Genomic DNA, 22883 nt, shown 5'->3' with positions numbered 1-22883 from the left:
GCTCCTCTCGGATGTCTCCCGTGGCCTGGCCTGCAGCTCTGCACGGTGCTGCTCAGGTCTCTCCTGCAGGGACTTCCTCCAACTCCCAGCTGGTCAATTTTCCATGGCGTACTTTGCTAGGTGTTTATTTCAATTAAAAGATCCACAAAACATTAACACATTTACCTAACAGGGTTTAACACCTTTTTTTTTTTTTTCTTCAAAAAAGATTTATTTATTTGAAAGGCAGAGTAACAGGATTGGGGTAGGGATGGGAGGGGGCAGGAGTTGAGGAGTTCTTTCAAACACTGGTTCACTCTCTAAATGGCCACAGCAGCTAGAGCCAGGAGCTTCTTCCAGGTCTCCCATGAGGGTGCAGGGGCCCAGGGACTTGGGCCATCTTCTGCCTTCCCAAACACATTAGCAAGGAGCTAGAATGGAGGTGGGGCAGCTGTGACTGGGACCAGCACCCACATGGGATGCCAGCACTGCAGGCGGCAGCTTTACCTACTACGCCACAGCACCAGTCTGTAGTTTTAACACTTTGTGTGGAATTCCCCTATTAATATTAATGTTACCTTAAAAAGAGAAATTAAGTGCAAGCATGGTTTTAGGTGGTATTATAAAATACAGTTACCGAGAAACCTGATTTCCATTGTGAGTCCTTCCTCTCTCTCTGCCTGTACGCTTTCATTTGGTCACCACCATAAGTTCCAGGGGTTTTCCTGTGGAGTGTCCTTCAACCCTGTGCATCTGTTTTTCATAGTCTCTGCCCCACCCGAGCACTGCCCACTTCTACTTTCTGGTGAGGAAGTAGACGTTGTAGAGCCAAGCTCCCTGCTGGCTGTGTGATCTTGGACAGGTCAAGTTGATGAGGCATCTGCAAGTGACAGAGTGACCCCTCTCCTGCCCCCCTCCTGCCCTGTAGCCTCTTTAAGGCCTTGGTGTTGCCCTTTATAGGGTTCCCTAGAAACTTCATCTCCATTGTAAACAAGCATGGAATGGGATGTACAAGCCTCAGGTGCAGCCACGTGGTGGCATCTGCCGGCCTTACCTCTTGAGGCTGATGGGTGGGCATTTGCATGCCCTCGGGGGTAAGCGCTTGGGCTTTGACAATTGGCACGGACTGAATGTCCATGAGTCAGCAACAGACTGAATGTCCATGTGCCCCAGAATGGAGATGGGGAAGCCCTGGCATCCAGTTTGACTCTAACTAGGACTTGGACCTAGGAGGAAGTGATAAAGGTTAAACAAGTTCCTAGGGTTGGGACCCATATAAAAAGAGGAACACACACCAGAGCTCGCTGGCTGTTTTTCTGCATGTGCCCTGAGGGACCTCACCAGACCCGGGTGGTGCTGGAGCCTTGCTCTTGGATGTCCCAGCCCCCAGGGAGGGGAGAAGCTAGGTGTCTGTGGCTTTGCTCACCCAGCCTCTGCTGTTTGGTCCTAGCAGCCTGAGGAGACTAATTCAGGTCTGGGTACTGAGAAGTGAAGTGCTGAACAAGCAAGCAGACAGTGTGAAAGCAGCGTGGGAACACGTTAGAGGTTGGAAGTGGGAAGAGTTCTGAGGAGTGTCCTGGAAATGTGGAAGTCAAAGGTTATTCTGATGAAGGCTTAGGAAATAAAAAGCTACAGAGAAAGACGGATTTCTTAGAGAATACATAGATTCACAGAATTGTGGTAGAGATAGGTCTCCGGCAGAAACAAGTAACATGGTTTTGGAAACTACAGGAAAGATAATCCTTGCTTAAGAAGAAATAAACAAAGATCTTGGCTGAATTGTGTTCATATTCTAGTATTTATAATAATAGGTTGAATTTATGAGTGATGAAATTGAAATTTAGCAGAGGAGATTTCTGATCGAAGTGTAGAAGGTGCAGCTTGACTCCCTGTTACTACTTAGAGTCAAATGCAAGAAGACAGAGATGCATTGAAGGAACTGCTAAGCAGGAGTAGCCTCAAGTTGAGGATTTTGAAATGCACTGCATTAAGTGTATTGGAGATTTGGACAATGTTCACATGATCGTGCTGCACAAAATGAGGGAGCTTGTTCTAAAGAGAACATCACGGATGACTGTGGCTGAACAAGCACTGGGCAGAGAATCCTGTGCGTGTGAACCAGGACTCAACACAGCCATTTCAGCAGAAGCCAGGAATCCGTATGAGACCATAGCAGCACCGTCACTGCCAGCTAGGACCAGAGGAAGCGGCAATAGTAGGGAAGAGGGAAGGAGGGCATAAAGCTGGATTATTCTTCAAGAAAAGGGAATAATGACCGCCTGATTGATTTGGGGGTCTGGAGAGCCCCCACTCAAAACAAGCCCCCCGTGCACAGTCCCTTGTGGAGACCCCACCTGCAGAGCCGTGGAGCTGACACTGCCACCAGTGGCCATGCACGGTAGAACACTGAACCAAGAAGTGTTCTGCAGCCTGTCCATCTCATGGAGTTTGCCTTGCTGAATTTGGTACTTTGTTGGCACCCATCACTCCTTTTGTCTTTCAGACTTTGCTCTTTGGAGTGGGAGGGTCTATCCTATCCATGCAGCACCACTGCGTGTCGGAAGCACGTAGCTTGATGGGTTTCATAGGTTCAAGGCCGGAGAAGAATTTTGCTGGGAGTGAATCATAGCTCGAGTCTCACCCCTCTCTGATTCACTTAGTACTTAGACTTTGGACTTTGCAATTTAGAGTTGATGCTGAATGAGTTAAGGATTTGGGGGCTGTTGGAATGGACTGGATGCATTTGCATATAAATGACATAAATTTGGGGGGGGGGGCAGAGTAGAATGTTGTGGAGTGAATGCTTTATGTCCACCCAAAACTCTTTATGATATACTGTAACTACCCATGTGACTGTATTTGAAGATAGGACCTGTGAGAGAGTGATAAAGGTTCAGTGAGGGTACAGGGTGGGGCCCCAATCCCGTAGGGCTCCTATGCATGCCCCGAGGAGAGGTCAGGTGAGGACATAACTGGAAGGTGACCACCTGCAAGCCAGGGAGAGGGTCCTCACCAGAACCTGCAAGGACTGGATTGAGCTCGGTGTGCAGGCTTGTCCTCCAGAGAATCAGTAGCTGTGTGTCCTGCCCTCACCACCTCTGTGTCCTGAATATCTCCTGAATCCTCCAGCTCCGCCCCATACCCACGGGCGAGCCCCAGATTCCCCGCTGGGGACAAAACCTCAGGTCTGCGGCGTGATCACAGGCCCGTTAGGGTCTCCACTCAGACTGGCAGCAACTGTGGCGAGGCAGCAGCCCCAACGCCAGTCGTCTGCTTCGGATGTCCCACTGCATCTCTCGCAGGGGTAGGGGACCTTTGTGCTGCCAAGGGCCGTTGGGGCATTTATGCCATCGTTCACGGGCCATACAAAATTATCAACTTAAAATGAGCCTGCTGTAGAAATACTGAATTTCAAGTCCCGCCTGCAATGGCCTTGGCAGGGCTGGACCAAATGATTTCTTGGGCTTCATAAAGCCTGTGGGCGGAAAGTTGCCCTCCCCTGCGAGAATAATTTAATTTGTCTTTATTATAAAAGCCTCCACTTTGCAGTCGCTGCCTTCTGAGAAGCTTCCTGACTGCCGTCCTGGGAGAAACCCACCCTGCCTTTCTGACAGCCCGCTCTCCTGCCGCCGTCTGCTGTCTGTCCATCCCCCGAGTTTCCTCACTCCTCTGATTTCCTAGAACGCGGCAAATCTGGCCCCAGCGCAGCTCCGAAGGGGCTCGCCGGAGGTACTGGACAGCTCTGCTGGAGGTGCTGGACAACTCTGCCGTCGGCTCAGCTGGGAGAAAGGCCATAAACCTGCTCTGCCATCTCTGCTCCTGGATCTTCTCCCTTTCGTGTGATGCTGCCTGGACCACCCCTTTCCTTCCCATCCCGCCAGGCTGCTCGCGCACCGGTCCGTGACGATGGGCTCAGACCAGCCTGACTTTGCTTCTCTCACTGTTGAGTCGGGTGGGGCCGTTGTGGATCTGCCTGCCCAGCGCCAGGTCTGGGAGGTGTCTCCCCCGCAGTGTGACACCCTGGCCACTGTGCGCACACACACAAGGAGGCAGCAGGACTATGTACTCTGGGGGGAGAGGTGGAAGAGAGCCTCACGCATGGCGTGGGTTCCACGCTGAAGCAAAGGCGAAGGAGCGGGGAGAGCAGGTGGAGGAAAGGTACCGTGTGTTCCACCCTCCTCGTGTTTTAAACAGGAGGTTGTGGGACCGGCGCTGTGGCGTAGTCGGTTAAGCTTCCTCCTGCAGTGCTGGCATCCCATATGGGCGCCGGTTCAAGTCACGGCTCCTCCACTTCCAATCCAGCTCTCTGCTAATGGTCTGGAAAAACAGTGGAGGATGGCTCAAATACTTGGGCCCCTGCACCTTTATGGGAGACCCGAAAGAAGTTCCATGCTCCAGGCTTTGAATCGTCTGAGCTCCAACCACTGCAGCCATTCGGGGAGTGAACCAGGAGATGGAAGACCTTTCTCTCTGTTTCTCCCTCTCTCTCGTTCTGTAACTCATTGACTCTGAAACAAATAAAAGTCTTTAAAAAAAAAAAAAAGAAGTTGTGTCATGGGCTGTTGTCATTTCGTGAATGCACTTGATCTTCTCTTTCTTTTATCTTTGACGTGGACACAGGGGTTGCTTGGGGTGTTTCATCAGTGCTGTGTGAGTGGGAACCTAGCTCCTGAGAGAGACATGGAAGGAAGGAAGAGTTTACCTAATCTTCCCGTGCTGACCCCTAGCAGGGTGAGGGCCGCAGATCGTCCTCTTTGGGATCTGTCTGGGCAGCAGCCCCAGGGTCCTCGCACTTGTGCCTCCCACCTCCCGATTTAGGAGAGCGAGGCTGGCCTTGTGGTACTGGTGGCGCCGTGAGCCCTCGGGTCTGTGGCTGGACCCTGCCGTGCCCCTGCGGGGAAGGCTCAGCTTCATGCGTGTGGCAGGTCAGGAGGCCCTGGGGTCACCTGCGGAGAACACTTTGTTCGTGTGCGCAGCTGCCGTGTCTGTGCAGTTAACGTAGCGTCCGTCAGATGGCTCAAGTTCTGGAAGCCTTGTTCTAGAGGGATGCCGTGGGCGTTGTGGGTGCAGCTTGGTGCAAGCTGTGAGTACAACAAGCAGGAATCTGACGAATTCCTTTTCTGTCGTCTTTCGCATCTGTCTCCATTGTAGGTCTGGAGTTGAGACTCTGCCGCACAACGCCAAGGTGCACTACAACTACGCCAACTTCCTGAAGGACCAAGGTCGGAACAAGGAAGCCATATACCACTACAGGACCGCCCTCAAGTAAGCTCCTGCAGGGGGCGCTGGCTGTGTGCGCTCAGGCCCATGCTGACGTCACTCTTCCCCCATGGGTGCAGATGGCCTGGTGGCCTCTCCTGGTGCTCGGTGCGTGAGCTCATCCATGGATGTGGTCCACTGTGGTTCATTGCTCGATTCTGCTGCAGTGCGGTGCTACCACGATGCTGCCAATTCCCGGTGTTCTCCTGTGACAGGTGTTATGGCCACAGGTTAGGCAGTGACGTGGCGTACGGTGGAACACACAGGCACAAACAGGAATTCATTGTCACAAACACTCTGGTAAGTTCTCCAGGGGTTTGTCGCAGTGAATTCTTCATGCTCCCTGTAGGGGGCGCTCTAGGCCTCCCATGTGTGCGTGGACGCATGCGAATACAGGTGTGTATAGAGGAGAAATGTTGCAGCTGCCGTGAGCCTGTGTGAGCATTCCCTGGTCTTCTCATGTCCCTCCTTGCACACGTGTCCTTAGGTGTGACCTTCAGGAAAGAGAGAACTGGGGCTGTGTGTGACCAGCGGTGAGCTGTGGCCCTCTGGAACTGCTGCCCTGACTTTGGAGAGGGTTTGCTCTAGGAGTTCCCAGGGAGTAAACGTGTTTGCTCTCCAGCACGTGCAGGCGTGATGACCTCATGCTGCCCGGGATCCCCCAGGTGGGAGGCGGAGCGAGGCGATCAGATCAGTCTCTTTTGAAGCGTCCTGGGAGACTCACGGGAGCCTCTCTGGAGGTCCCCAGGCCTGCACAGAACAACACACCCTTGTTGGTTGTTTGTTTGTTGAATTCTATTTATTTTTATTGATTGGAAAGGCAGAGACACAGATACAGAGATCTCTCACCCGTTGGTTCACTTCCTAAATGCACACAAAAGCTAGGGCTTGGCCAGGCCAAAGCCAGGAGCCGGGAATTCCATCCAGATTTCCCAGGTGGGTGGCAGGGCCCTGAGTACGTGAGTCACCGCCTGCTGCTTCCCTGTGTGCGTGTTAGCAGGGGGCTGCAGTCGGGAGTGGAGCTGGGACTCCAGCCAGGCCCCACGTAGAGGATGCCGGTGTCCCGGGTGGTGACTGTAATTCTGCCGAACACCTGTCCCCAGTGGCGCACTGTCAGTGGAATTTTCTGACTCATTCACTTTGGGACATGCTTAAAATACGCATTACCAACCACACTGTGCACACTGCAGTGCCTGTGAGAACTCTGTCATGTTCTACACAGCTTATCATCGTCTAATCAAACCCTTTGAGACTTCAGGACCTGGCATTTATTTATTTATTTATTTTATTTAATGGGTAGAGTTATAGACACTGAGAGAGAGAGAGAGAGAGACAGAGAGAAAGGTCTTCCTTCCGTTGGTTCACTCCCCAAATGGCAGCAACGGCCAGCACTGCGCGGATCCAAAGCCAGGAGCCAAGTGCTTCCTCCTGGTCTCCCATGCGGGTGCAGAGCCCAAGGACCTGGGCCATCTTCTACTGCCTTCCCGGGCCACAGCAGAGAGCTGGACTGGAAGAGGAGCAGTTGGGACTAGAACCTGGCGCCCATATGGGATGCTGGCGCTGCAGGTGAAAGATTAGGCGCCGCTGGCCCCTTGGCATTTATTTTTTTTTTTTTAAGATTTTTTAATTTTTTTTATTTGACAGAGTTACAGACAGTGAGAAAGAGAGACAGAGAGAGAGGTTTTCCTTCCATTGGTTCACTCCCCAAATGGCCACAACGGCTCAAGCTGCGCCAGTCCAAAGCTAGGAACTAGGAGCTTCCTCCTGGTCTCCCATGTGGGTGCAGGGGCCCAAACACTTGGGCCATCTTCTACAGCTTTCCCAGGCCACAGCAGAGAGCCACACTGGAAGAGGAGCAGCCAGGACACGAACCGGCGCCCATATGGGATGCCGGCGCCATAGACGCAGGATTAACCTAGTGTGCCACGGCACCAGCCCTAGGATTTATAACATAGGTTTTAAACCATACATAGCAAGTTCATTACCAAATACTTGCCCAAATTCCTCTGGAGATGTATGATCTAGAGGGACAATAGTAACAAAATTTTTGGTTGAGGAACAGAATTTTCTATTAAGAGAAATTCCTTATATTTACAACAAGGAATTATATTCTTTCAATGGCAGACAGTTTCCAAAATATTGAAATGCTTATCTCTGGGTGGTGAGGTTGTGGTTGTTTTTTTTCCTGATGTTTTCTTGAGTGTTCCACAGCGAGGATGTATCATTTTGAAAGGAGGCAATGTCATGTTTAAATGGGGATATTCATTCAGAGGCACGAATGAAGCGTGTTTTTGCTTTAGTAACTAACGTTCAAAAATTTTTAGGTCGTGTTCTGAAAGGGAGGAAGAAAGCAGATGGTTTGTCCGTTGGAAGGAAGCAGGTCAGGGGCTTTTAAACCTTTGTTTCACGGAAACAGATATTTTCTATCAAGTTTAAAAACAAACAAACAAAAGAAATACAGACCCTGAGGCATAGCTCGGGGGCAAAGGTATAAAATAATGACAGTTCCCTCACGGTTGATTTTCTAAGAAATACAGTAGCTGGTTGGGTACTTCAACTTCCTTCTTGTGAAACAGTAAAAATAAATATTTGCTTCAGCAACTGTGCTTCTGGAAGAAATATGTCCCTTGAGACATAGGGAAAAACAATTAAAACTATAAATAAACTGCATAGTAATTAGTGAACTGTCTTAGACTCTCGGCCGGGTTCAAATTCCTTATGATTTAAAACATTTTTGGCTGGTTACCTCTGTAGTGACTTTTCAAAGGATGTGAATGTTTTTATTTTGCAATTCTTTTTAAAAATGTTTGTTTATTTGGGAAGTTGAGAGATGCAGAGAAGGGGAGATGGAGATCTCCCACCCACTGGCTCAGTCCCCGGATGCTCTCCACATCCAGAACTGGGCCAAGCTGAAGTCAGGAGCCAGGAGCTCCCTAGGGGTCTCCAGTGAGGCTGGCAGGGGCCCAGCTACTCCTGCGGTTACCTGTAGCTTCCCAGGGTGCTCGTGAGCAAGAAGCTGGCGTTGGGAGCAGAGCTGAGCCGGGGACTCCGGCACTGTGGTAGGATGTCCCAAGCTTCGTCTTCATTCGCGCAGCATCAAACACCTGCCTGTGTGTGTTTGTTAAGATGTTGTTAGAGACAAGAGAAGAGCAGGACTGTTCATCATCCTAATGACTGCTCGCCCCCGGGCCTGCAGATCACACTGTCTTGATCTGGCTGTTTGTTTGTGTCAGATACCCCACAGCTGCTCTAGGCCTCCTCTGTCTTTAGGGAGTCTGATTTTTTTTCTATATTTATACTTAGCAAAAAAAAAAAAAATGAGTTATTAGGGAAATGCAGGGTTCAGGGCACCATTATTTGAAGTCAGTTCCAGCAGTTACCCATTGATGTTTTAATGAGTGTTTGGGTCTCCAAGGCACTGGTGACATTAGTCGTCAGGGTTGTGTCTACACCAGTCTCTTCCAGGCTGGCCTGCACTTCTGCAAATAGCCTTCTACTTAATTGATAATTATATACAACATGAGCATTCTGCTGCTTTTCTGCTATGTTTTTTAAATAATGCAGAAGTACTATTGGCTTTTCTTCCCCTTTGCTAGCCCTTACTGCTGTCGTGTAATGAACATCTCCCCTGGGAATGCTACCAGAAAGGTTCTATGGTTAAAGACCCAAATCATCAAAACTATAATAATGAGTAGTGGCTGGAATCCTTCAGCTAGGTCCTCGGCAAACAGGAGAGTTAGCTTTGCTTTGCTGTGAGGTGTGGAGCTCTCGTGTGTCCTTACGGCTTGAGATGTTCCACAGTGTGAAATCAGAAAACCACTGGGGTCTCTGCTGTCTGCCTTCCAAGCTTTCTGACCATGCATTTGCCATGGGGAAGGTTCCCACCATTCCAGGACAGGAGTAGACAGGCCGGGACCGCCCAACAATTCAACACTTCCTGCACGGGCACTCCCAGGAAACACTGCACCCAGTACACCAAGAGGAGACACGGGGACCTGTCGAACGTCACCCAGCCTCATGCGTGTGAGGGACTTCAGACAGCTCATGGAACGAAAGGTGGACCTGAAAGATCAGCGTATTTTGGTGGAAAAAATGAAATCATTTACGGAGGTGGTATGGGCACACATGCCTCACTTTTTACACCACATTCTTGCCTCCACAGATAGGAACTGAAAGCAGAGGATTAATACAGTGCAGATGTAAGAGCAGGATGTAGTTAAAGGTGAGAGAGTGAACACACATTTGCATGTGAGTGTGGGCAGCCCCCCAAGAGATACCCGTTGTGTTGACCAGTGCTGTGGCTCACTAGGCTAATCCTCCGCCTGCGGCGCTGGCACCCCAGGTTCTATTCCCAGTTGGGGCGCCGGATTCTGTCCTGGTTGCTCCTCTTCCAGTCCAGCTCTCTGCTGTGGCCCAGGAGTGCAGTGGAGGATGACCCAAGTGCTTGGCCCTGCACCCGCATGGGAGACCAGGAGGAAGCACCTGGCTTTGGATCAACTCAGGGCTCCGGCTGTAGCGGCCATCTGGGGGGTGAACCAATGAAAGGAAGACCTTTCTCTCTAACTCTGCCTGTAAAAAAAAAAAAAAAAAAAAAAGATACCCGTTGTGGGTGGGCACAGAGTTGCCTGCGAGGGTAGAACAAGGGAGAGGGCTTCAGCAGGATCCAGAAGCAAGATCTGCTACTCCCTATATCAGCTCCTTTTAGACAAGCAGGGTGGACACCGCACGGTACAGTTTCATGTCCGTGAGGCCTTTTGGGGGTTGCATGGCACCAGGGAGGCTTAACTTCCACGGGACTGTCATGGTGTCTCCTCCTTCTCGGTCTAAGATGTGTCTCACGTGCATCATAGGAAATGGGCGTGCTGGGTTGACAGGTGAGGGGTGTGGTTACAGTGCAGAGCTACACAGATGTTATTTTTAGAAGTTCTTCCAACCTTGTTTATTCTTAAGTAACTTCCTACGTAGGTTCCCCCGTATCAGAAGGGTCTTCAAAAAATTCTTGGAAAATACTTGAAAAAACCATGCATGAATTTCATAGTTTTTTTTTTTTTTTTGCACCAGAATAAACTTACAAATTCCATTTTTTTTCGTGAACTTTGTGAAGTACCCCTATACTTTTTTGATTAGCTTAAAAGCCAGTTAAAAGTAGAGAATCATAAAACAAATTAGGCTCACTCCTGAAATTTGCCCTGAAATTTCAGGCATACACCCATTCATCAGTCTTGCATAATGTCTAACCAGCCACGTCCTTTGCTTCAAACAAGAGTCTGCTGATGAGAATCTGCAGGCAGCACATCCATAATTCATGGCTCTGATGATCACTTTTTTTTTAAGCGGGTAAAAATTTTGCAGATACTTACCAAGTAATTTGCGTTGACTGAGATTTTTGCGATTTTTCTCCTCTAGTCTGTTATAGTTGTCTTGCTCTTATGTCATTCAATAATACTTCTTTTAACCACTTCTGGCCTTTTTTGGTATTTCAGAATATTTGGGTATTTTTCATAGAAATGACTCTTCTTTCTGTCAGTTTACAAAATGTTTCATTATGCTGTGCAGTTGCAGTGAGAACTATGGAACACATTTTGTACTAAACACAACTCACTAAGCACCACCAGTACTGGGAGCAGACAGGCCCAGGCTCCCAGAGAAAGGGGACTGGTTTCTGCATATCCACCGGTGTGTCTTACAGGAAACAGACCACCTGGAAATCCAATGCCGTCACTGATAGACCATTTTAGAAGGGTTTCCATGGTGGGCAGCAGAGTCTTGAATTCTTTTTTATCACCTACTGTGTGTTTAAATCCCCTCTGTGACTCAGTTACTGGTTGGCTGATGGGTTAGTTGCCAAGAGCCTTGCATGTGGGAATGAGAATGAAGTTAGCCTTTGTCGGGCTGGATCAGGAAGGGCCCTCAAGTTGGCCTGTGTTCCCGGGCTATGCGTTCCCCTAGAAGCCCTCTTCCATTTGCTTCTCACCAGTATGGTTTCAATGCAGAAGGTTTGTCCTCCGCACTCCCAGTAACACTGTTCAATGGCAGATGTTGTTACCTGCCTGGAAGGTGACAGCTGTGTGTGGACAGTCATCAGACTCCTTAAGGGCGGCCTTGTCCACTCCTACTAGATGTGTGGTTGATGTTTATTAGAAAATCTAACAGTAGGCCGGCGCCGTGGCTCAACAGGCTAATCCTCCGCCTTGCGGCGCCGGCACACCGGGTTCTAGTCCCGGTTGGGGCACCGATCCTGTCCCGGTTGCCCCTCTTCCAGGCCAGCTCTCTGCTGTGGCCAGGGAGTGCAGTGGAGGATGGCCCAAGTCCTTGGGCCCTGCACCCCATGGGAGACCGGGAGAAGCACCTGGCTCCTGCCATCGGATCAGCGCGGTGCGCCGGCCACAGCGCGCCTACCGCGGTGGCCATTGGAGGGTGAACCAACGGCAAAAGGAAGACCTTTCTCTCTGTCTCTCTCTCTCACTGTCCACTCTGCCTGTCAAAAAAAAAAAAAAAGAAGAAAGAAAATCTAACAGTAAAGAAAACATGTGTGGAAGGGTTTGAAGCCCCACCCAGGCACCTCTCCCCCGGGAGGGGTGAACGTCCTGTCACACGTTCAGTGCTCCCATGCAGAAGCAGGCTGTACTCGGTGTGTGGTGGCCCACCCGTGCTCAGGGGTAGCACTTAGAGTCTTTCTCACCAGAATTTGTTCAGTGAGCAAAATGGAGACTTGCCATGGCCACGGAGCCTATTGGTATATTCCTTTTATTCCCTGCCATGTAGATAAGTATAATCTGGCAAGGAGAGTCTATTAGAATGCAATAAGGGTGTGTAAGAAAGAGGCAGTCATAAAGGAATGAATAGTAAAGAAACAGCATTAGCATCAAAGGAAACCCAGCCATGTCTAATTAACCACCCTTCCCCGATGTTGTGGTCTGTCAAGATCAAGTTACTGCAGTTCATTTTATTAGAGTTTGAATATGTTTAAAAATCAGGAATCAACGAGTGTTTTAAAAGACCTTGTCTACACAGCCGATGTTGAATGAACATTTAAAATAATCCTCATGACAACAGGTGGCCTTAGGTACCAGCTACCATTATTTCTGGAAAGAATGGAAATTCCAGTTCCATTTGTCAGCCAGAGTTAGCGAGTGATGATGGGGATTTTGGCTGGTGTGCTATTTTCATTTCTGAAATTCTAAATATACCCTCCAGGATCACAAAATTATGTTGTTTTTTTCTTGTTAGTGAAATGATGTTCTCACTGTGTTTATAGTGTTAATTAAATCTAACAGTTTTATTCATTAAGTTTAGGAAAGTAAACATTGTGTCCTTTAGAAAAATAACCTAGAATTTTAGTCACATTATAGCCATACTTAGGAAAGGAGCCTCAAAGTCCAATTTTGTGGCTTAATCTTCAAAAAGGTTTTACTCTTTGTGGCTGCCATTTTATCTGTGTTAAACCATCTTTCTACTGAAAAAACTCACTTATGGGTGGGTCCCCGGGAGGCAGGCAGAATCCATTGGAGAGACTTGTACGCGGGAGGTTAATGAAGGGTGCCCTGGGGGGCACCAGGGAAGCCAGGCAACTGGAGAAGCCAGGACCAGAGAGCGGTCAGAGCCGAGGCCTCAGCTTCGCCAGGGAGCGCTCCAGCTGCTATGGCCCAGAGCTGTCATGGACAATGTCGCATGAAGCAGAGAGAGAAAGCAACCTTCCATCTGCTGGTTCATGCCCCAAGGGCCTTCAACAATTGAGGCTGGGCCAGGCCAAAGCCAGGAACCTGGAGCTCCATCCGGGTTTCCATGTACGTGGCAGGGAGCCAAGTACTTGGAGCACCACCGCCTCCCAGGGTGCCCGTGAGCTGAGAGTTAGCGTGGGGAGGAGAGCCAGGACTTGCGTGCTTCCAGTCCCAGACAGCACGCTGGTATCCCAGGCACTAGCCCATTTCCCTCCACAGCATCTGCCATGCCTTTACTACTATAGGAGGGGCTTCAAAAAGTGCATGGAAAATGGAATTCAGTCATCATGGGACTTCCCCATGAACTGAACCATGACTTACCTGTTACTGTTACTTAAGGGGCAGAGAGAAACAGACAGACACAGAATGACCTGCCAGCTGCCTGCCCACTCCAGTGCCCGCACTGGCTGGGACTGCACCAGGATGCAGCAACTCAATCCAGGTCTTCCACGTGGATGGCAGGAACCGAGTGACTTCCGTGAGCACTGCTGCCTCCCGAACTCTGTAGCGGCAGCAGACTGGGGTCAGGGGTCAGGGGCTAGGGGCCAGGGATGGGTGTTGAAGGCAGCCAATCCGATGCAGGGTCTGTGTGTCTTAATGTCCGTAACTGCTGAGCTAAGCGCCCGCCCATCCATCAAGTTTTTGAGTTGCCGCTCATGGTGACTGGCTAAGTGTCTGTGTCCCTGTCCTGGAAGCTAACCCTCACAAGAGCAGAAAGCTTTGTCCTAAGCCCCAGCGTGGACCACAGTACTAGGATCATGGAGCTTTATAAATATTTGTTAAACAGATGCTACCCGTAAGCATCTTGATACTTTGTTTAAACTAAGTGAGTTACCTAACTTTTTAGAAGCAAGCTGGATATAAAGTGAAAAGCTAAAAGCCATCAACAATTAAAGATCTGAAGTGACTTTGGATCTCTCCAGCCCCCCGCCGTAATACATGCACCCCAACAGCAACATCCAGTTTTTCTTTTACTCTGAACGAGGCTGATGCAGGCTTTACTCCATCACAGTTGCTGAGGTTTTCTCCCCTAGGCTTGCCCCCTGGTGTGCTCAGGAACCCATCCTTTCCAGCTGGGCGGAGATCTCACTGAGAATGCAGCCTTTCAATTCCTCCACCCCACCCCCGCTGCTGCCCCCACCACTTTCCCGTCAGTGTTCAACATCTCCTGTCGCGCTCATGTTTAAGCAGACACCCACACAAGCCTCTCCCTCCCAGTGCTCTCCTCCTGCCCTGCTCTCTGCCTCCTGCCTTATCTCTTTCCACCTTCTCTGGGCAGTCACAGTGTCTTCTTTTTATTTCCCACTCATAAGCGTAATGATGGACTATGTTAAGTGTTGTTAGGCGACTTTGTCATTGTGTGGACATCGCAGAGTGTGCGTGGACAGAATGGAGCCACCAGGTGGTACCACCCCAGGAAGTAGCATCCTGCATGCTCTATGGCCAGTAGAAGCACCTGCTATGCAACAAATGACCGCACTGCCCACTTGCAGCCTGGTGGGGGCGCCCACCCTCCGCTAAGACTACAGCTTCTCTGTGTGGTTCAGCTCCTGGACCCCCAGCAGCACTTGATATTCTGTAGCCCTGTGCTGGCTTGGATTTCCTGCTGCTGCTGCAGACACTTGTCTGTCTCCCAGGCCCTGGAAGGAGGAGTTTGGGCCTCTCCCCTCCTCCCCCGGCCCTCTTGACTTTGTTTGAAGGCCTGTCTTCATCACCAAGGGCTGCTGTGGCAGGCTCTGCATGGATCCACTGTGCCCACAGCTTCTGCACCTGCTCTTCCCCAACTCCCAGAGCATACCTGTGGGCTCCTCATCCCCGGCCACACCCCTGCAGACTCTGCTCTCTCTAGTTCCCTTTCTTCCCTCCTGTTCTGTGCTCTGCCCAACCAAGTGTTTACATTTTCCCAGGTCCACTGGGCTTGGCTTTCTCTCCTTGGAACACCTTCCACACTCTTGCTCCTCTACCCCTCCCTCCCTGCCTCCGGTCCCCTCCTGGAAAGGCCTCATCCATTCAGGAGAACCTTGGTGTGTGCTCTGGACCCGACTTCTCCATCCACTGGCCCTGTGGCACATACAGTCAGCGGGTTCTGGTCTGTCTGCCACCCCTGGATGAGAACAGGTTCCCCCGACTGCCCAGGGTTCTCAGCAGAGGGCCAGGCACGTTGTAGGTGCCTCAGAAATGCCCATGGACAATGGGCTGGATGAACATAATGCATAAAGTCTCTATCCCGGGCCCTTCCTGACAGAGGACACCTCCTGAGTAACAGAGCATTGCATGTGCATAGGGAGAAAATTCTTTCCTTGCAGGACTGCCGTGTGCGCTACACGATGGTTAGCACCCCAGCTCCTGCCCATCACCCAGCCGTGGTGACCCCGAGTTCCTATGGGGGACATTCAGAATCCGTCCCCTGTCCTCCCAAGCCCTTATGCTCTCCTTGGTCACCAGTCAGCAGTTAGGAGGATGGGCCCACTGTCCCTGTCCACCTGTGTGTCTTCTCCAAGTTAATTCATCAGCCGGGGTGCGTTCATGCTGTGAATGTTAGTGCAAGGACCCCAGCAGCATAGGCTTTGAGGCTGCTGGTAACCTGGGATGTGAGGTTTTTTTCTAAAAAGATTTATTTATTTACTTGAAAGACAGAGTTACGAAAAGAGGAGAAGCAGAGAGAAAGAGAAGTCTTCCATCCGATGGTTCACTCCCCAGCTGGCCACAATGACCGGAGCTGCGCCGATCCAAAGCCAGGAGCTGGGAGCTACCTCCAGGTCTCCCTTGCAGGTGCAGGGGCCCAAGGACTTGGGCCATCTTCCACTGCTTTCCCAGGCCATAGCAGAGAGCTGGATTGGAAGAGGAGCTGCTGGGACTAGAACTGGCGCCCATATGGGAGGCCGGCGCTTCAGGCCAGGGCGTTAACCACTACACCAAAGCACCTCCCCCCCCCCCATTTTTTTTAAGATACAAGGTTTTACTTGCAAGTGTCTGGGATCCCATTTGGTGGCGAGCATGTTGGAAAAGCTTGCGACAAGGAAGCTTGGACGGTCTTTGGAGAGAGTCCTTGACAAAGAGCTTTGCTTCCCTCCTCAAATGGAGAAGGCTGCTCCTCCTCTGCCTCTGGGAACCCACAGTGTGGGAGACAGGTGGCTACAGAGTGACTGGAGCGTTTGCTGCATGAATGCCAAAGAGACAGCAGACGTTACTTTGAATGATGGGAGCAAATTGAAGGTCAGAGGAGCAGTAAAGAGAATGATTTGGGCAGAACAAAGAAATCCCTGTGAGCAGAGGAGAGCTGGTCCTGCAGCGTGGCAAGGGTTCATCGGAGCCACCAGCGGGGCTGAGCCACACCGCCCAGCGTTCAGTGTGTGTAGTGTAACAGGTGCAACAGTGGATATTTTTATTCCACTGTCTCATTTGTTCTCTTAGAAACCCACTTGTCCACAGGGGTCAGTGTGGTATTAACCTTAGTTTTATTGAGAAAGCAGCTGAAGCACAGGCATACCTCCTCTTGCACACAGCTACAAAGTCACTCCTGGCTGCTTAGTCCAGGTGTTTTTCCACACTCGCACAGCAGGTTCCCGTCCACAGTTCACTGTGATGGCCCCCGGCCTCCCAGAAAGGTCATCGTCTTCCCCATTTTTTACTGAGAAGAGTAGAAGAGGAATTCAGTAAATTTCCCAGGAGAGCTGAGCCATTTACAGTGACTCATATCCTGAGGACATCCGAGTGCCCTGGGGCTGGAACATGGCCTGGGCGGAGTCCCGCTGGGGCTCGGGTGGAGGTCATCCATTGTGGGGGAACCCGATAGCATCAGTGGCCCGTTCTGCCCTTTCCCAAGGCTGTCTGTGCTGGATCGGAGGAAGCATGATGTCCACGTGAATGGCAGTGGCAAACCATTGAAGAAGCAGACCGATAGAATCAGCAGTGGTGCCCAGGGCAGGATAAGGACTCAGTGATTCAGATTGTGTGGCACGAAGGACGCAGCCACTGAAAACGTGCCCAGCACTAACAGGGTTGCAAATAGGCTGCCAGTGCCCGGAATGAAGTTTACTTGGTGGATTTTTTTTAGTCTGGTGAAATTCGGGTTTATGGTTGAATTTTTTCTCAGTCATGTTTTTTCTTGTGGCTTTTTTTTTTCTCTACAGGAAATAGAAAATACACATCTGACCTTAGCATCATTAACCTGAAATAAATTAATGTGTGCAATGAAAATCGGGCAAATAAATCAGGGTGTGTAGTCTCTGGGAGGAAATAACAGCCCGGAGCACATGACCCAGTATTATTCGAGCAGTGGAATGCCTTAAAAGGCACGAGCACAATGAGAAATTAACAGGGTGTGTAGCTCGGAGCCAGATTGTACGACATTTAAAGTAAATGCCTGAAATAACACAGAAAACCACACCGTGGTCAGTACATCTTGATGTCTCCGACTCCAGCTGAGACGGTGCCCAGGGACAGTAGATTGGAGACTTTGTGTCTCCTGTGTACACGACTCCGTGTTGTTCATCCAGAGCTTTTCAGGGGCACCAGAGTGCCTTTGTATGGCAGAAGACACCTTTTTTCCCAGTGGATAAGCGTCGACGCATCCTGGCTTTCTGAGTATTGAGCTTATTTCATTTCTGTCACTGAACACCAGTTCCTGTACAGTCATGGTTCAAAGATGTAGCCAAAGAAACACAAAAGGAAAAAGTATTCAAAAACGGCAGCTCTCGTTTGCAGCACGTTATTTTAGTTGCTGAAGCTTGGGTGACTTGTGCTTCACTGGGGCAGATAGATTTTCAGGAGCCATCTGCCTTCTTGGCACTTAAGAACACAAGTGTTCGGGGCTGTTTTAGGTCCAATCTATTCATTTCTCTCAGCCTCCTTGTCCCGCACCGCGCGATAGAACATTAATCCCACTTACAGAGTTTGGAGGGTTGGATGAGACAGAGTGTGAGAAAACACTTTAAAAGGTGAAGTGCCGTTAATGCATTACTCCGGCCTTTGGGGCTTAATCTTTTGTTCCTGTCTTCCCTGTTGCACTTAAGAAACTGCTCTCTCCTAGCAGCTGTTTTTTCTTACCGTGGTGTTGATGCTCATTCATTTGGGCATGGAGGGCAACAGTGGCTTTCACTGCCTGCTTTATTAATTCTGCCTACGGAAATGCCGTTAGATAAAAATTAAGAGCCCCTTACGTGCTTTAATAGATGTTTTATTTGTTGAGAATATGGGGCAAGGGTGGGTGTTTGCAAAGTAGTTAAAATGCTGCTTGGGGCACCCACACCCCAAAATGGCATTCCTAAGTTTCTGTCCGAGCTCCACTTCCAAGTTCAGCTTCCTGCTAGCTTGCACCCTGGGAGGATGCAGAAAAGCAAACACTTGGGTGGGTGGCACCCATATGGGAGACCTGGACGTCTGCCTGTATGGTGTGGGCGTTCGGGGAGTGGACCAGCAGATGGAAGATCTCTCCGTGTCTGTCTCTTATCTCTTTCAAATGAAATGAAAGTAAACAGCAAATTTTAAAAATAAATCCTAATGAGCCCTGGAGCAGGCAGGTGGCCTTGCGATTCTGTCATCTACATCCTCCTTGGAGAGCCTGGGGTTGAAGCTCATCTCCAGCGCCTGACTCCAACTGGGCTTCGAGAGAGCCTGCCGCCATGGCCATGGCCAGTCAGTCGCAGGGGGTCCAGCAGCTGCTGCAGGCTGGGGAGCAGGCCTTGGAGATGGTGTCGAGGCCCGCAAGAGAAAGCACCAGAGGCTGAGGCAGGCCAAGGCAGCAGCACGGGCTGACGTGGAACAGTGCCGCCTGCGGAGGGTGGAGTTCAAGGCCAAGGCAGCTGTGGCAGGGAACAGAGGAGGCCCAGGAGACGATGGCCTTCCTCCAGAGCTACTTCCGGCAGAACTGGGATGAAGTCTTGGATGATCTCTGGCCTTGGTCTGTGACATCCGACCAGAAATCCATGAGAACTACCACGTAACTGGATAGAGGAAAGCCGCACTTGTTCCACGCATGGGCGTGTTAGATGCTCTCATGGAGAATGAAGCTCCGGCAAAGCTCGCGCTCTGCTCACATGACGAGGCTTCGGTTAGTTCTGTGTGTTTCAGAGGCGGCCCCTTCACTTCTCTGCTGTTTTGCCCAAATGTAGAACTTAGCCAAAGAGTTCATCTTTCCACTTCGTATTTCTTAGAGACGGTTGATAAGTACAGGTCGTGTGTTTTCCTGTGCCTTTTAGTCCAAGTAACATATAGGTCAGTGTTGATTTTTTTTTTCTGTCTTAGATCTAGTAGAGAAAAACACAAATCTTTGAAGAAAGAAAGGAATTAAACTATTTCCCCCGTGCTTTCTTGGAGGTCCAGGGCTTCATCTATGAAAAAGTATAAAAAGTTTCTTGTAAGTTGGATGAAGCAGCAGCCAGCCTTGAAGTGTCTTCCAAGGGCAAAAGCAATAGATTCCTGTTGAATTGTTTAGGCCGCATTCAACTTCTTAATCAAAATGACTAGGTGATAGAATTTTAGGACTTATTTCATGTTGTTACTTGGTGTTCTGGTAATCAGTTAAAGGTAAAGACTTTGTGATGTGAAAAAAAAAAACAAAAGTAGTTGGGTCCCTGCCACTCAGGAGCCATCTTGTATTCTTGGAATACGAGGATTGAGTGCCTGGCTCCCCCCTCAGGCTGTAGGGGACATGGAGGGAATGCTCCAGCGGATGGCAGTCCTTTCTCCCCCCTCTCCCTCCTTCTGTCTCTCCAACTCTCAAATAAATAACATATTGTAGTAGTTAAATAATTCAAGTTATCAAATTTTCTTGAGCTCATAGAACTTGACTGTATAGCTGTATTGCCTTTTTCAAGATGAAGAAAGCAAGTTTTATGCTCCCCTAGAACTACTTGGCAGAATAAGACACACTTTCGAAGTTTAACGTATGGAAATGAGGATGACAGTGAGCGACTAAAGAGTCCCTGTGAATCCTGCAAATGCTGACTACGACCGCTTAGCGGTTATCATTCACCCTGGTCTCCCAGGCTCAGCATTCAGCTGCGGCTCAAGGAGGCTTGCTGAGCTCAGCCTTCGGGTGGGGAAGGGCGTAACCCCCACCAGGACCTCCGTAGAGCACACCGTAGACGTCTAAGGCATGGTGGTCTTAGTTATTCTGACGATGGCTGCAACAACATAGACATTTCTTAAAGAATTCCTTTTTCCCATAGAAAATTCCTTTCGTGGAGACCGCAGGATTAAAAATAGAACAGGCCATTTCCAACTCAAGTGTATTTAAAAAGCAAACACACAAAATAAATCGTGCCCTTGCCTAGGCCTGCAGGAAATGGGAGTCTGTTTTAAGGAACTATCGGCAGATACAAGTGTATCAATTTTTTTTTTTTAAGTCTTTTTCTTGACCTGGTTGTTAAGAATTCCTCTTAATGAAATTCAGCTCTGTTTCATAAATAATGCAGAGCTTGTGAGGTGAACCTAATTAGATACCCAGAGAGAGAGGATATTGCTATCAGACCCTACTGCTATTATGAATAATCCATAGCCACACGTTTTCCGGGTGGGGGGCTGCGGCTGGTGGGGGCGTCTCCAGGTCGGCGGGAATACAGCCGCTGCCTTGATTCTAGCTGGGGCTCCTTGGCGTCACGGGGTCTCTTCCCGAACTGCAGCTGTCTGGGAAGTCTTCTCCCGAGCCTCCTTCCACCCCTGCAGACCCACGCTGGCAGCCCAGGGCTCAGAGAAAAACCTGTTCTCCCTAGTGCCTCCATCTGTTTCTCCTTACTCCCTCACCCCTGCTTGCTTAGACTTTTCGGAGTTCAGGGTGCACTTGTACTCTCTCTATGATTTTAATTTTGAAAAGCAGGAGAGAAAGGAAATCGTTCGTGTAGTCAGTGTGTGGCCCGCACCTGCTCTTGACTGACAGGGCAGTGGGATCCTCGGGGACTAGAACGTGCAGGACGGAGGGTGGAGGCCCAGCACTGTGGCCGGCAGATAGGCACCTGGACACCTCCGTGAGCCCATTGTGGAAGCTCTTAGGCGCTCTTGCTTGGCCTTTGGGGCAGTCAGTGTTTTTGCGGCTGGTGTTTACTTCAAGGGTGCCATGGTCTAAAGATATGAAGAAAAGGGGGCCGGCGCTGTGGCACAGTGGGTTAATGCCCTGGCCTGAAGCGCCGGCGTCCCATATGGGCACCGGTTCTAGTCCCAGCTGCTCCTCTTCCGATCCAGCTCCCTGCTGTGGCCTGGGAAGGCAGTGGAGGATGGCCCAAGTCCTTGGGCCCCTGCACCCACATGGGAGACCCGGAAGAAGCGCCTGGCTTCTGGCTTCAGATCGGCGCAGCTCTGGCCGTTGCAGCCAATTAGGGAGTGGACCATCAGGTGGAAGACTCCCCCCACCCCCCTCTGCCTCTCCTCTCTCTGTGTAACTCTGACTTTCAAATAAATAAATAAATTTTTTAAAAAAAGAAATGAAGAGAAGAGAAGGTCTTAAGAAGCTGGCTCCTCTGAGTTAAAGGAAGGGATGCGTCCCTGGCGTGATCTCTGTTACCGCGTGACATAGAGGAGGCCACACGCGGGGACACCATCCTCCCCATGTGTACTGGACGCCACTGAGGTGCTCGGGAGGTCGGACTGCTTTGCTCCACATGAGGAAGGAACAGAAGTCTCTGTAGATGACGTGGAGGCCTGGCGATGGTGTGCCCTCCTTTTGGAGCTGTGGAATGTTCTACGGGCATCTCACACAGCACTCCAAGCACTTGCCTCCCAGGCAGTTGGGTGTTAAGGGGCTGGTGTCAGGGACCGTGGGGTTTTCTGTGCCAGTTAAAGGAAACCAGCCAGAAGCAAACAGCAGCACACGAGCCGGCTTAGGGTGTTTCTGTTTGCGGACTTTACCTGTTACAATGTCTCTTACGGCCCCCAAAGCCACTTCGAGTAACTAGGCCTTTTCCGGCTCTGGGAGGAGGTGTGGTATTCAGGGAATGGACCTGTCTCTTGACAAGTGTCTGGTGCTGGGAGAGTGTGGGCTGCTGTTCTGTGAGGCAGCAGGGAAAGGTCAGATAAACTCTGGAAGCTCTGGGGTGGACAGAGATAAAAAGCAATACAGCTTGTCTTCGTGGCCTTTCAAAGGAACCCCTTCTGTCCCCAAATGAAATTGATCTTGCAAGGTGTGTGACAGGAGCACGCGTGGCATTTGTTTGCCAAGAAGCTTGACACGCGTAGACCTTCTTTCTATGCCTGGGGTGTCATCTTGGCCTTTCTGCGTTAAAAGCCAGTGCTTGGGCTGGAGGAAGGTACCCTGGGTGATGGGGACGGAGGCAGCGTCTTAGCCTGCTGCGTGCGTCCACTGTCAGTGTGTGGCCCCGTTGCTTTAGCTGCAGCCACACTGCTCTGGCTGCTCCGTGCTTGGAATCCAGGAAGTCAGTGGAGCCCCTCCCTTCCTGGAGCAGCAGGGCTTCAGTTTCCTGACCTGCATCCCGCCCTCCTTCACGTTTGCACCATGCAGCATTTGATGTTTGATTTGTAAATCTGTTAAGTTCCTAAAATTCTCATCTGAGAAGCATCCGGGCCAGGGGAAGCCAGAGGGGGGAAATGAGAGAAAGTGGACAAGGGAGAGACAAGATGGGGAGATCTCGGAGGGGACAAAGTTGTCTTCAGGGGAGGCGACGGGAACCATCCTTTCCCAGTCAAGGTCTCCTCATGCTCCAGCCAAAGGCGTTCAGGAAGTTCCCCTACAGGGACCGCTGGTGGAAACCGTGGGCACCTGGCGGGCTGGTGGTCAGCCCAGCCAAGGCTGCAGAGTCACCCCCAACCCAGGGAGGTCATTTTTGTCACGGGAAGTTGAAAGTCATCGTAGGCTCCTGAGCACGAAGATCCAGCCCCAGCAGGTTTGCATACTGCCTGTTGTACTGTCTTGGGATTGTTTGTACCAGTAGGCGCCAAGTGTGTGCTTTCCTGCCACACTGATACATGTCA

At 50.4% G+C, this 22883-nt stretch overlaps 1 protein-coding gene and 1 pseudogene across 4 annotated transcripts in view; both read left to right on the top strand.

Moving 5' to 3' along the window:
* Positions 1-22883, top strand: part of TMTC1 (transmembrane O-mannosyltransferase targeting cadherins 1) — a 243968-nt gene that overhangs the window by 167710 nt on the left and 53375 nt on the right. For all 4 annotated transcript variants that reach the window (XM_062195022.1, XM_062195020.1, XM_062195023.1 and 1 more), the window contains one exon: positions 5131-5244. In XM_062195022.1, the coding sequence (XP_062051006.1) occupies positions 5131-5244 (114 nt within the window). The remainder of the gene's footprint in view (positions 1-5130; positions 5245-22883) is intronic.
* On the top strand, positions 18590-18912 carry LOC133762522 (V-type proton ATPase subunit G 1-like; annotated as a pseudogene).

Source organism: Lepus europaeus, chromosome 6 (genome assembly GCF_033115175.1).
Source record: "Lepus europaeus isolate LE1 chromosome 6, mLepTim1.pri, whole genome shotgun sequence".
Taxonomy (NCBI): Eukaryota; Metazoa; Chordata; class Mammalia; order Lagomorpha; family Leporidae; genus Lepus; species Lepus europaeus.
Note: the sequence above shows the minus strand (reverse complement) of the source record. Positions and strands in the feature narration are given on the sequence as shown.